The following is a 15,191-nucleotide window of genomic DNA, read 5'->3' as shown; positions in this document are numbered from 1 at the left end:
CACTGTTCATAGCTTTAAACTTGTATGTGTACACAAAATTGTGAAGTTTTAAGCAAACTTGTATGTTTAACTGAATTCCATAGTCTCAGGTGTTTTTGAATTTAGCATATGTTAAAATTCAGGAGTAAGAACATGTTTTTTTTCCCAAAAAAAAAGTTCCTGCCCTGAGATACAGGCCTCAAAAGATGACATGCATATACCAATTTGAAGATGTGAAGTTGGGAAAAAATTTTAAAATGCTGTATCTCTTCGACAGTTCTAGATATTTTGTTAGGGTTTTTTTATTTGAAAAATAATTACTTTATGATTACAAAGAAATCCTCCAGTTGGGCTTATCTGTCAAAGTTCTTTTATTATAGCATTCTGATTTTTTTAATAATTTATGGAATTTTTTTTCTTCAGAAATGCCAATACATAATTTTTTTTTCTTTTGACTAGCACCATGTAGTTCTACATTTAGGTTTTATAAACAATTGAAATTTTTGCCATACATAAAACCTGTTTTATTATCACATAACAGGCTCATAAAAATCAAAACATAGCCTTATTTCAGATAATTTTTGTTTTGAAAGATGAGTAAGAGACTCATTTTTCAAGCATTTTAAATGATTCCAAAATGTATGTGAAAGAACCAAAGATTTTAATGTTTCAGTATCTACAACTTCTGTGCACTCAGTTTTGTACTGATATTAGCCATCAATGAACTAAAAATGTGTTCCACTGCTTCGGTATCTTCCTTTGGTGTTGAATGATGCCTTCGTGTTGAAACAATAGGAACTGGAGCACTTACAATCTTTAAAACATTGTGAACAGGAAGTGAGCACTGATGGTGTTGTTGCTGTCCTTCAGCTGGAAACCTATATCCAGCGGTTGGTCCATGTGGTAGCATAAAGTTCACTACAGTTTCCTTTAACTCATAACTGGTGTCTATAATATCTGCATTCTGCCGGTCACAACATGCTCCTTCTCAGGTTGTGAGTCTGAATAATATCCTGCTGTTTCTGAGGTGTTGGACAAACAAACGTAATTTCTTCTTTCTTGCTCTTTAAAGTAACTATGAGTTCGCCCTTCACTTTGAGTCCAAAAATGTGTCTTCTGAATTCTTTTCACAGGAGTAGTTTGTTTGGACCTGTCTTCTTTCTTCTGCTCACAGAATTCTTCGATTATCTATTTGGACAAAAGAGTGAGGGCTGGATGTGTAACATTTCACAACTCTTGTAAAATCCTCAGCATTCTGAATCACAGCTGTATTTTGTCTGGAAAGATTATGTTTTGTAACATGGTGCTTTAGCAGGTCTCCTACACAATCACAAGGCCCCTTCCCGTGACCCACTGTATACCCAGCCAGTTGGCACAAGTGACTTACTTAGTTCAAACAGCTGGTAACGATTTTTGAAATGACTAGGAACACCCTCAAAAATAATGATGATCTTCTCTGCCCCTGTTTGCAGTTGAAGAATTTTGCGCATTTCTAGCAAAGCATGTGCTGGATCATGTCCTGTGTCATCACTTATAACTGCAACACTTGTGGTCTTGTTTTGAAAATATGGCACTCCTGTAAAAACTGAAACCTGGCCATTACTCCAATGATACCCTTGTACTTCTTGTGGGAGAGTTACAGACCAATTCTCAGCAAAATCACAGTGAAGCACTAGAAATAGTTGTTCAGCCTGTACACACCCTTTCATTTTTCCAATGTGTTGTTGCAATTTTTGCAAATGCTGTTGTGTTACTGCTTTCACTGACCTTTTACCAAGTTCATCAATGAAACTGTCAGAGATAAGTTTTCTTAATTAGTGTATTTTTCTCCCATGTCACATATGTAATTTCTGCAAAGTTATCTGCTACATAAAAAAAGATTCAAAAGGTGACAGTGAAAGAACTTTGACAGATATGTCCAAATGGAGGATACCATTTTAATTATAAAGCAGTTATCTTTCAAATAAAAAAACTCTAACAAAATATCTAGAACAGTTACAGAGATACAGCATTTTAAAATTTTTTCCAAAATTTGCATCTTCAAAATGGTGTTCAGTGTGTCATCTTTGGAGGCCTGTATCTCAGGGCAAGAATTTTTTTGGGGAAAACAAAATAATTACATGTTTCATACTTACTCCTGAATTTTAACATATGCTAAATTCAATAGCATCTGAGACTCGCCTTAAATGATAAGGATTATGTCTAACAGGCTAAAATTCACCAAAAATGTTATTACTATACAAAATTATCTACTGTAAAAGTTGTTACCCCTTTCACACTCCATCCTGTAGTTGCCCCAGCAGCACTGCGTGAGGCTTTGTGGAAGTTATTTGTGCTACGGAAATTGAAGGCGAGTCAGTATCACTTGAAAATCATATGTAAACTACAAATATCCAGTAAATTTTGGATTTCCTTCATTTTTCTATTTTACACTGACTCTCCTTGGCTTTACACAAGATTTATGGATTGCATCCAGTTGATACTGGCTTCTTGCCACAGTATTTTAGTTGCAACCAGGCAGCCACCTTCAGCTGAGTTTTACAACAGGCAGCCACCTTCAGCTGAGTTTTACAACTGGATATTATTGATGTACATTACTATTTTGGTATAAAGAAATGAAATGAAGTGGTGTCACATGCACATAGTTATTAGCTGAATAACTGCCCAGTCAAATTTAGTAATATCTGTGAAATTTTGCTTCATCTGTGGTACACAAATGCATGTTTAACTGTGTTATTGCATGCCATTTCGGAGATTCAACATTCAGTGGTTCAGCTGATAAACATAAATGTTAGTGTGTGTAATATTTTAACTTTCTGAAGAAAATAAAGAGATGATCAGCTCCCATGTGTTACCCAGTTGAAAGCTACCATCCTGATTGATAAGGACTTCAGCATATTGTATTTCAACAGTCCGTAAAAATCAGATCCTAGAATACTTGCATGCTGCCCTTGTGAACTGTTCAGTGTAGTCCTTGCTATAGTCACAAAATATTCTGTTGGCTCCACTTCCCCACACACTCACACTGTCCGTAACTGAGTGTGGGCATTCACAGGTTTTTATGGATGACTGGAGAACTATTTTTAAATAATGATTTTTATGAGGCTGCGTAGTTTAGGTAAAGTGTTGCCAGCATATGGAAGGGGTGCCCTACACCTGAGCAGCTCTTTATCTTATAACTGGCAATAAAGTTGTGCAAATTTGGTGCAAAGGATATACAGTATTCTTGAATATATACTGTAGGAATTTCAACTCCTTTGGAAGACTATTCCTATTGGACACAACATGTGCCCAGTGCACCAGCCTGAAGTTTGTGAAGGGTGGCGGTAGCCAGACGCAAGAAAATACACACTTGTACTTCAAAAGAAGGTGGTCATGGAGCCAAGAGCTACGTGCATGCTGTGTTATGCCAATTTACATTATTAACATAGAGATGTTCCACAGTAATCTCCAGTTGTAAATTTCACCTGAAGGGAACTATCTGGTTGTCAGCTGAAATATCAAGGCAAGAAGATGACATTACGAACTGCAATCCCAAAATCTCACAGAGTATTCATTACATTGGGAAAACTTCCAAAAAACAAACTCCTTGCTTTATATAGACCCTCTGACTACCAAATTTTGCCAGTGACAGATGAAATGCAATATAAGTTCACTGTGGTCATTATTTGACAGCTGGTTTAAAGTAGGCATACCATTCTCACTGCTAAATGATATTTGATTTAGATACTAACAGTTTACCTACTGTAGCTAACCACTAGACTAAAGTTGTTCTTTACTGCAGCTTGCCCATGTGACAAGGATGAATGCTTATGACATGTCACCAGCATTGACCCTCTGAAGATGTCAGTAGCCTACCACACACCTCTTCATCTGTAGCACTAGAGTGATCTGACAATGCTCCAGTGATGGAAAATTCTGGATGCCGTTCATATTAACCATGAATGCTGTTGACACTTGGTGGAACTTGCGAGGCTAGGCAGGCATTCCTTTATTTATATTAAGACTTGAAGTTAATTTATGACTAATTAATTGTAATAGTTGGTGGTATCCGTTTTTAGGATATGAATTTTAATTGTAATTTCTGCAACAAAGTAATGTCATATACTAGTACACCACAATTTTAAACATTACCTCTCACATTAGATGAAGAATATTTTGTTCTTAAATCTAGCATCCACACAACTTTTTGTTTGGCAAGCAGGTGTTTGCTTTTTTTTTTGGGGGGGGGGGGGGGTTGGGAATGGGGAAGATGTCATTATTTATTGTAGTTAATTTTGATGACCTTTTTCCTCAAGTAATTGGTACAGAAGCTCATTGCTTAAAAGAATAGCATTGTGTATCTTTTACAAATTGTGTGATAAAAGGGAGGCATAAGTTTGTAGGGCACGTGTCTTAGGTAATTCATGTATGCTTTCTCACCATTTTAAATCTGTTATTAGCTTTATTAGTTAGCCAGAAAACTTAAAATTCTCGATAGTTCCATCCTGTTTAACACATTTAGTCCAAATAAATGACGTTCCTTAGGTTCTGACACTTCATATTTGTGGATTTTCATGAAAAAAGAATTTGCATAAACACAGACTTTCTTAGTGAATGCAATGCTGACGCTACCACTGTAGGCCAAATCCATATTTGTTTTAATGTCAGAATAAATATTACTTGTTGTAACTCTGCTGAGCTGGAATTTGACAAAGTATGCTATTTTTGGAATTCTCTCTGAACATCAGGTTTGTTGTACAATAACTTTCATCACTGTTCATAGATATTTCTAAACTCGGTTAAATGTTCAGAGTCTGTGCTTTCCTGCTAAGCGCCTGAGAATCAGTATATTCCGTACGTAGCTTCATATTAGTATTCCATTACAGTTAATTGCACAGTTTAAATCAATTATTCAGTGTGCATGGGTTATGCTAACAGCAGTTACTGTGTCATGGAATAAATCACTGCAAAGCCCCAATAAAACTGATTGGAATATTTAAAAACAAAAGAGACTACTAAACTAAAAAAAGCTGATACAAAAATGTACATACAATAAATAATATGTCACAATACAAGGCTCTAAGCTACTGCGAGGAACTCATTTAGAGAATGAAAACTGTGTGCCCCAAGGAGTCTTTCAACGTAGAATTGAAAATCTTGGATTTATCAATCACATCTGTCAGCTCGGCTAGAAGCCTATAAAAATTAAACCTGGAGAGTGGTGCACAACTTTCTATACTGTAGTTAGAGGAGTGTTATCCAAGAATGTATTATTTTTCTGGCTATCGTCCATTGAAAGAATGTGACGATACCTTTTGCTTGACTCCATATTATTAACAAATACCATGAGGGACTATACACACAGGGGTTGCAGAGTTAGAATTGTGAGACACTTGAACAGCAGCTTGTACAAAGTTCATGAACTGTCATAGCAGATCATTCACACTACTCTTTTCTGGACTAAGAATATTCTTTGTGAAAACACAGACTTGCCCCAATACTTGATACTTTAGGCTCTAACAGTGTGAAAGTATACAGCGAACCAAGCCTTTGAATGTCAGAGCTGGTGGCTGTGGAGATTATTCTTACTGTAAGCACAACATTTAATTACTGCACAGTTTCTGGATGCTTCCAAGAGGGCTTTCATCTGGAATCTGTCCTAAGAATTTAAAGTGTTCAACTTCACTGATTATTTGATTATCTTGAGACAATAAAATTTCACTGCTCTGTGTTGAAAACTGTATGCACTGTGGTTTAGTGCAGTTAATCATCAGATGTTTAAGCTGATGTTATTCACTGTTCTGTTTGCTGTATCATTCACATTACATTTCATGTCTTTCACAATCACAATTGTATCACCTGCAAATAAAATATTGCAGCTGTGTCTAATCTGTGACATCTTTACTTGTCTGGATTGGTCTGATGGCTATAGCGTTATTAGTTTCTCTGTGTACACACAATCAGAAATGTGTCACCTGCAGTCCGCAGCTCGTGGTCGTGCGGTAGCGCTCTCGCTTCCCACGCCCGGGTTCCCGGGTTCGACTCCTGGCGGGGTCAGGGATTACCTCTGCCTCGTGATGACTGGGTGTTGTGTGATGTCCTTAGGTTAGTTAGGTTTAAGTAGTTCTAAGTTCTAGGGGACTGATGACCATAGATGTTAAGTCCCATAGTGCTCAGAGCCATTTGAACAATTTTTTGTCATCTGCAAATAAAATGTTGCGGCTGTGTCTAATCTGTGACATCTTTACTTGTCTAGATTGGTCTGATAGCTATAGTGTTATTAGTTTCTCTGTGTACAGGGTGCACTGTTGTCCTGCAGCTGTATATTCAATTAATGAAGGGCCACCCCCACTTGTTGATATGTACTTTATTTAAGGATGTTTTCATGTGTAAGTGAGCCTGAGATTACTTTTTAAAATTTTATTTTTAATAAAATTTATATCATGGTTTCCTGAATCTACAAAAGTTAAATTTTGCATTTAGCCCCCCACCTGTGACAAAAAACATGAAAAAGTTTACTCTGTAACTCAGCAGTTCTGTCAATTTTTTGTGAAACCTGGAAACCTGGTAAGCACATCTAGTGATCCATAAGGCAGTGTTAATATGTAAATGATATAAAATAATTATGTACCTCCCCTGATAGTTTTTTTGGGTTGTTACCAAAATCTAAACAATATAACACTTCTTGTCATTCTTAAGTTACATTCATTGGCATAACTAGTGCCTTGATGGTTTACACTACTGTTGACTTATTATTTATTTAGAATATGAGAAAAACAATGTCAGCAGAGTACACGAGACAAGTTGCAGAAAAATCCCACGAAATACAACACCCATAAAGAAAAAGAAAGAGAACAGGATAGAAAAAGATGGATCGATATGAAGATTCCTTTATGAAAAATTTTTAATTGAATGTCGTAAGAATGAAGCTGAAAGAAAAATAAAGTAGAGGCTTGAACTAAAATTTGTACCAACTGAAGATGAGTTGAAGACCTGTTTTTCCCAGATAGGTCCATATGAAAGTGTTCAATCCCTTAGCAAAACTGTTTCTCAGATAAAGAAAGTGCTTCCTTCCAACCCTCAAAAAAATCAGCAGTCATAAAAAAGTCTTCTATGGGAAAGACTACCTACAAAAGGTAGCAAGCAGATTTTCTTAGGTGACAAGAAAACTTCAGCTTTAAACTTACAGGTGGCAATCTGCACAAAGTACAAAACTTTTTCACAAGTGGTAAAATCAGTATCCAATTACCTGATGTGAAGGAAATTGGGCCTATTGTAGGACCAAGAAGTGGGAAAAGAGTTAGCTTGCAGAAATGTTACATACATATGACAGTAAAGGAAGCTTTTTTTCCATTTTTTAAGCAAGAATACCCAGAAAATGAAATCAAGTTTTGCGACTTACACACAGTGTGCGTTTCTCTCATCTATACAGATTCTGAGGTGAGTGATGAACAACAATATTTCATATACCCACAGTGACATAATTGTGAAGAATTTACAGGGTCAAAGCAAGCTGTCAAAAAGACCTTGGCAAGAACATTTATTTTGTTGGACTTTCAAGCCTCAAGAAAGAAACTGGGCAAATAAAAGTCTGCTGTGATTGCTCAGATGGCTCTTGAAGATAATTGAGAAATACAGAGTATGTGTATAAGATCTGTACTGTACGTGGTGAAGGTGATCAAAGTTAATGAGAAGGATGTAGCCTACATAGTGTGTGAACAAGTTCTTGCTCTACTTCCAAGTCCAGACGTCAAACATGTTAGAAATACCTTGTATTACGAATTTCCAGGAAATATGGGTTTTTTGAAACTGAATGGGTAGTAACCAATGTAGTTTTTTAAGTGTAGATTTTTAAATTTAAATAATTAGGTACTCAGATATTTAAAGTAATACTGTATTGAAAGACTACCTACACTACACTTGTCCATTATCTTTTAGAATACTGCTGCATGGTGTGGGATCCTTACCAAATAGGACTGACGGAGTACGGCACTTAAATGTAATTTGCAGAGTATCCATGTAGATGTAGATCTTATTTATAGGCAACACAAACTTCCCTACCAGGTTATTTAAATAGGAAATGAGGTCTAAATATGTTAACTAGTGATTCTGCTGTAAATTAATGCAGTAAAATTAAACAATCGAAAATACAGGATGGACTCTAACAATATTGTGAAAAGGAAAGTTGCTACTCACCATATAGTGGAGATGCTGAGTCACATATAGGCACAGCAAAAAGACTGTCACAAATAGCAGCTTTCAGCTAGTAAGGCCTTCTTCAGAATTAGACAGCAAACACACACACACACACACACACACACACACACACACAGAAATGCACCTCACACACACACATGACTCATTTAAAATTAATTTTAACTCTCCCACTCATTTTTTACATTATGATGTGGTATGACACTCAGAAAACTTTTATTTCAACTGACTCTGGCCGCAGAAGCCTATGCAGTTATAATGAGCCGACAAATAAAATTTAAACATGTATGTGGTAAGTACAGAAAGAATATGTATCTTACATTTTGCAGTTTTGAGGCACTGGCGGATCTAAAAGTTAAAGGTCCAATGATATGGGGGCGGGGGGGGCAAAAAAAGGGGGGGGGTGTCATGATTATAAAAACTGTTCCCATGTATTAAAATGTTGACATTGCTTTAAAAGGAGCTTTATTCCGGCATGTTTGAAATTTCAGATTGAATGCTTTACTATAAAAAGCTAAAAGTAATTTCTAGATTTAATTAAAGTATAAAATAGTCACAGTAGGTGGTGCATCCAATCAGGTGTAAAGTCGGTGCAAAGTCACATCTTCTAGCATGAGTGAACAAAAGAAACTGCCGTTTGTTAGTGTGCACTGCTGATTGAACATCCCTGGATTTTTGCAGGAGAGTGTAAATTTGTATTCACATTGTGAATCTCCTTAAAATATCCCTTCAAATTGGTGTCATATACAAATTTACTACCCTGACTGTAAGGCTAGCTACATCAGATAAATGGGAAGGAATTTTAAAATGTGATACAAGGAGCACACACTATTTAAAAGAAGAAGAAGAAAAAAAGTAAGGAGTAAATCCAGCTCACCTCACACAAAATGTTCATAGGGTGCCCAGTAATGAAAATAACCTTGTAATTCTTCATACAATGAAGAAAAGATACTTTACAGAAATATATGAAGAAATTGAAATTTCCACCTACCTGAAACAGATCCAGGAAAAAGACACTAAATGAGCTGTGCACATTAAAAAATACCAGCTTCTTGGAAATATGCCACCCTGTTATTGACAACTTCCTTTACTCTCCAACTTTGTAACTGCATCTAGATGTTAGTATACGTGTCCACTGCTACTGTATTAGATTTTTATTAAACAAAAAATTTACTTATAATTTTCACTGTTAAAGTATGCAGTTTTAAATTTCAAACATGCCAGGATATAATTCCTTTTAAAGCTAAAGCATGCCAGTACTTCTAATATATCAAATTGTACAGCATGTTATAATTGTGACATGCCCATTTTTCTCACTATATTGCTGGGCACATAACTTTTAAATCCATCAGCCTTTTACTTTTTTATTATATGACATTGCTTCAAAACAGCACAAAGCAAGATAGGTATTGTTTCTGGTCTTACATTGTACATATGTAAGCTCCATTTTCCATCTCTTATTATGTAAAATATTTGTACATCCACCGTATTATGTATTAACAATAGCAGTTCAGATCCACTTGAAAATGGCCTGGATGTGAAGACCTAAACTGCTCATTGACTGAAATAAATGTACATTTGAGCAACTGACGCAGCTATTCATTAATATGCTACAACGTTTTCATCGCTGCTGAAAATGATTACTGCACAATATTCCATTTCATCAATAGGCTGCTCTATTGTGTCTTGCCTTCTCTGGCAACATGCTATGGTACTCTGGCATAGGTATTTCTTTGTGTATTATGTCTGCAGTCATGCACCTGAAAAAAAAAATTAAATGGCTTATCATTGATACTGGTATATATTAAGGAAAATGGGGGACTCTGAACAGAGCCCTGTGGCCCCCAGTTAACTGCATTCAAGTGAGATTGATATCTGTTCCATGTGTATTGACACTAGAGACCAGCCTTCTATTTCCTATTTTTTATCTATGAAATGAACTTATTGTCTGGCTTTTCACATAATTCCATACTGTTCCAGCTTATGCAGTGATATAGTGTGATTCACAAAATTCAGTGCATTTGTTTAATCAGAGAAGATAGTGTCTTCATCTTACCATTTAGCACTGACGGTGCCCTGTATGGGAAAGATTAATTTTTTTCCTTTGTTGATGCTCCTTTCCTGAAACCAAACTGCCTGTCAGCCAACAAATTATACCTACTGAGTGTGTTGTTTTTCTCTTAATGTCACCATATCAGACACCAGTGGTAGCAAGGGTACTGGCTTGCACTTTTCTACATTATCTCTTACACTTTTTTATTAGATGGTTCTAGTTATGAAGATATATTATACATATGGTCATATATACCACATTTAGTGCATGAAAAGTAACAGTTATTATTATTCTCGAATCAGAAACATACAAATTTACAGTAGCCATACACATCAATAAATATGTACATATATATACACAAATTGTATTTATATTACATGTGCCCCAAGGCGCTTGGAGTGGCCTGCAAGAGATCAATCTTCATGCAGGATGTAGGGCACAAAAGGCACTGGAGCATGTGGCTTGTGGTTTGTTCTTGTCCACAATCACAGGACGTATCTTCTGTTATGAAGCCCCATCTCTTCAGGTTGTCTCTGGATCATCCAACTCCTGATCGTAATCTGTTTAAAGATTTTCACACCCGCCTTTTCAGGACCACAGTTGACCATCATATCGATGAATATAGAAGGTATATCATCACCAAAAGAAGAACTGTTACAAGAGCTGTGCAGACAAAAATAACAGTGTAGTAGTAGTAGTAGTAGTAGTAGTAGTAGTGTTATGTATTAGCATGACATACCAATTGTCTGTATGAGAATTACTTTATACAAACCAGCAGCCTACTGACAACGTGGTTGTCCCCCCTTCAAACTTCACAAGCATCACAGCAGTTGTGAGAGTAGAACATGAATTTGTTACTTTTTTTAGCTGTGTGCCTTCCTGAGACTATTGCTTCTTTTTGCCATTCCATATTTACCATACCTTGAAATTTATGCTTGATTATAGAAAAATAGAATTCTTGTAACACAATTTTGAATGCATGATGAACAACATGAGAGGAAATTGTTTTAGTGCCCATTAAAGCATAAAGTAATACAACAAAGTAAATGTTAGATTTATATACCTTTTACTAAAATAACCATACATGACTGTGTAATTGACAAATAGCTATCAAAGGACATTTTGACAAAAAGTGATTTTTAGCAAACGCAAGGAAACACTAAGAAATGTTTTCGTACTGTGCCTCTCATTGGACCACAAACTAAGCATTCAGTCTGTACATTATATAATGTACCATCAGATTATTGCATGACGTATATTAACTTAAGTGGAATGGTGGTTGTTACTCTGGATGTTCTACAGGACTAAGAGAAAAAGCTTGATGGGAAGAAGGGGTTTGACAGGACATACCCTGAGGCATCAAAGAATCAAAAATTTGGTAATGGACAGTCATGCTATAGTAAACAGGCAGTAGTTATGCAGAGATGAAGAGGCCTGCACAGGTTAAACTGTATGAAGAGCTGCACCAATCCAGTCTTTGAACTGAAGACCACACCAACAAACAAGAAAAACCTTAAATGAACATACATTATGCCCAGTGAGCTGAATTGCCACTTGCAGGTCCAGTTAAATATTCTCAGATTGAAGATAAAAATGTAATTATCAACTTCATTCCTGGGGAAGTTTTTCATGGGGAACTTTGTGAAAGACAATTGATATGCCATATCGAGCTGATTTCAGTAATGTACATAATTCTTTGATTTCGTCATCTCGTTTGCTAAGGCATTTTATATTAATAATATATATAAGTAGCATTAATTTTATCATGGCATATTCTAATACCTGGTTTGTTTTAGCAGCATGGTACACAAGAAATCGGAGTACAGGCTACAGTTCAATGTCTTGCCCAATGACTTGAGGAAGCAAATATGGCAAGAAAATCTCAGATTCAGGTAATGAAAATAGTACTCCCAAAAGTTACACTATATATAAATCTTATTTTACAAATGCAACAGTTTTAGTACTGTCGTAAAACAAAATCATTTATAAAATTTTCTCTCTCTCTCTCTCTCTCTCTCTCTCTCTCTATCTCTCTCTCTCTCTCTCTCTCTGCCTGACAAAGCACACACAAGGGGAGAAACAAACTAACTTCATTGGTTGAGAGGATAAGTGACGTTACTTCAGTGATTACAAAATCAAGTCAATGTTTCAAAGCATTTGGTAGTATGAGCTCACTTATCAGTATGATGTTGCATTCCCCGCTGATGTCTGAAACCTGGACTGATTTGTTTGGGAAGAGAGTCGTTAAGCCATCATATCCTCTCCTGAGACAAGCTGGTCCACAACTGTGTTACTTGATAGCCTGCACACTGGCATCGGGATGAAGTTGGCATCTGAGCTGGCGCCGCATGTGTTCTATGACCTACAGGTCTGGGGACCTTGTTCACCATGGAAGTACCTCAACAGATACAGGTAGTTCGTAGAGATATGTGTGAAATGTGGGTGAGATTTATCCTGCTAAAAGAGGCATCACCTACTGTTGCATGAGAGGTAACATATGGAGGCACAGGATGCCCATGATATATCGTTGTGGTGTCATAGTTCCCTCAATCTCTACCAGACGTGACCTGAAGTCATATGGGATGGTTCCCCACACCTCCTTATCCTTACAAAAATGATAATAAATGTTGATAGGTCACTGATAACAGTCACAAGATGTTAGTTGAATTTCTTTATGTCATTTTGTGTTTCGTACAGAGCCCATCACTGTCAGAGCAAAATACAAAGGTGATGAAAAAAAATTGAGATGCAAACAATGTCACACATAAAAATCCACAGTGATGAGATTGTAGCAGCAAGTCATCACCATCAGTACACAAACTTTGGAGACTAACAGTGAGGCCTCTTTCAACCTCTGTCAATGGTCACTCAAAACACAATGCCATTCACGCCCTTTGTATACACTACCAGGCCTGGTAACACCACTGAACATGGACAACACATACACATACTTCAAGGTGGAGTTAAATAATGTTGCCCACAACACCTGCCACTATCTGTATTACTTACAACACAGGTAGGCCTTACCTACAGACATGCCTTCCCAGCAATCCTCTAGCATAGACACAATGTATGCCGTCTTGATTATCGAGCTAAAACACTAGTGCAGACAAAACATTCTCAGATTCCTGGCACATTCTCATGTATGCTTTCAATATACGTCACTCACAACTCATTCATTTATTTAAGAAGAAAAAAAAAAATTACACGGTCAAGTTGTGAATTACGAAATGTGCCAGGATAGGGAGTGAATAATTTTATGACTGTTTGCAACATACCTGTCATGGAAATGATCATAATTGTCTTGGTGTGCAGAAATCTACTGTAATATGTCTCTTTAAACAACATTCTGAGACTTATTGGTCTCTGCATATATATGTCAGGAGCCAATGTAGAGCTGTCTGTGCAAAAAACATGTGGTGTGCCTAGATGAATACCTGCGAGTGTTGACGTTTATACTCAAATCTGCCACTTTCAAAGGGAACTGCAGGCATTTGAAGTGGAAAGGCAAGTTTGTTGGGATGACAGGAATTCATGGTATCAACATTGTTTCTCATTTGGCTGTGCTATGATGATCGCCTACATGATGCAGTTCCGTGAAGCATAACCTGGTGCCATTACACAATCTTGCTGCATTCAGGGTACACATTAGTATGACAGGCACACCCACCTTCAGTTCCAACTTGTGGGACAGTGCTCCCAATAGCTCTAATGAACTTAGTAGCTCCACAGGATATGTAGTAGCATTGTCTCTTGTCATCACTGTATTGACTGACGTGTAAGTGTTCACCTCACCAGGTACCTAATCAATAATTTTTTTACCGGTGCTTCCCACAGATTCGTTCTTGGGCACAAGTGTTGCTGTTTCACATAACCACTCTTTGTTTCTCGTTTTTCTGTAAGCATAGAGAAATCTCGTTTATTAGGCTATCTTCCAAGCTTACAACATTGCAGAAGCAATTTCAAAACTTATCAGACCTTCCACACTCATTGCCATGCAGCCCTCGCCAACCTCAAGGAGGTATTGAACAAAGAGCTCAGACTCTGTCACTGTAGAGCTGGACTCTTACATTAGTTGTGAGGTGCATTTTTTTTTTTTCTTTTTATTACATTTGCCCACAGAGGCAAAGATTGAGATGCACAATGTTCTCATCTGCTGCATTGCCTCGCCTGATGACCAGCAGCGTCTGTCAGAAATAGCTTGTGAGCAAGACACTCAATCTACCCGTCAACATGCAGTTACAGCAGATGTCTTGCAAGCCCTGATTGAGTGCCTCAATTGCACTCTTGTGTGTCATTGAGCATTTATCTTGCATGATCAATTTGCACTGATACAGCAGAACAATGTGACCACTGTTCTTGCTTATATTGCAGGTGGGGGTTTTCTCATTCACAAGATTCAGCGGATGCTTGAACACAGAGTGGACAGATTTTCATCCAGTGAGCAAGATTGCAGCTATCCCAGAGGATGCAACAACTATTGCGACATTCCTGTCCTTGCACAACTGCACCAGTTGCAAGTTCAACTGGAATGTCATGCCCCTTGCTCTGGTAATAGTTGGGGTTCGGTTTGGGCAACTTGAACCCCCTAGGCTGCAGTGCCATAACTGAGCTCCCTGATCAAACTAGTGAACAACTGTCCTGCTTGTTGTGGGATGGGCATGCTGAAATCAGACAGCCATTATCCCATGACTGAGAAAATTTTATCCTCAATAAGTTTCTGTGCTTTATTGAAATATACATTGTCGCTGGCATGTGCTGTCCCTTGGTACCGGTATTCAATTTATTTTGATAATGCTGTTTTATATTTTTTCCAAAGTGTCATGAGATTTGAGAGTCCGCAGGTACTCAACATGATAACGAAGAGCTCTCGTAACTTGGCCAATGATCAACACAATATGGCATCCTCCATCATAGGCACCGTGTGGCCCTTATCTTCCCATTGCCTCACATGATTCCTGGA

At 37.2% G+C, this 15,191-nt stretch overlaps 1 protein-coding gene across 3 annotated transcripts in view; it reads left to right on the top strand.

The window, feature by feature from the left end:
- Positions 1-15,191, top strand: part of LOC124613990 — a 129,068-nt gene that overhangs the window by 1,150 nt on the left and 112,727 nt on the right. For 2 of the 3 annotated variants that reach the window (XM_047142780.1, XM_047142782.1), the window contains exon 2: positions 12,028-12,120. In XM_047142780.1, the coding sequence (XP_046998736.1) occupies positions 12,029-12,120 (92 nt within the window). In that variant the 5' untranslated portion in view covers position 12,028. Of the gene's footprint in view, positions 1-12,024; positions 12,121-15,191 lie in introns of all 3 variants that reach the window. The other variant, XM_047142781.1, reaches the window with a different exon arrangement.

This window comes from Schistocerca americana, chromosome 4 (genome assembly GCF_021461395.2).
Source record: "Schistocerca americana isolate TAMUIC-IGC-003095 chromosome 4, iqSchAmer2.1, whole genome shotgun sequence".
NCBI lineage: Eukaryota > Metazoa > Arthropoda > Insecta > Orthoptera > Acrididae > Schistocerca > Schistocerca americana.
Note: the sequence above shows the minus strand (reverse complement) of the source record. Positions and strands in the feature narration are given on the sequence as shown.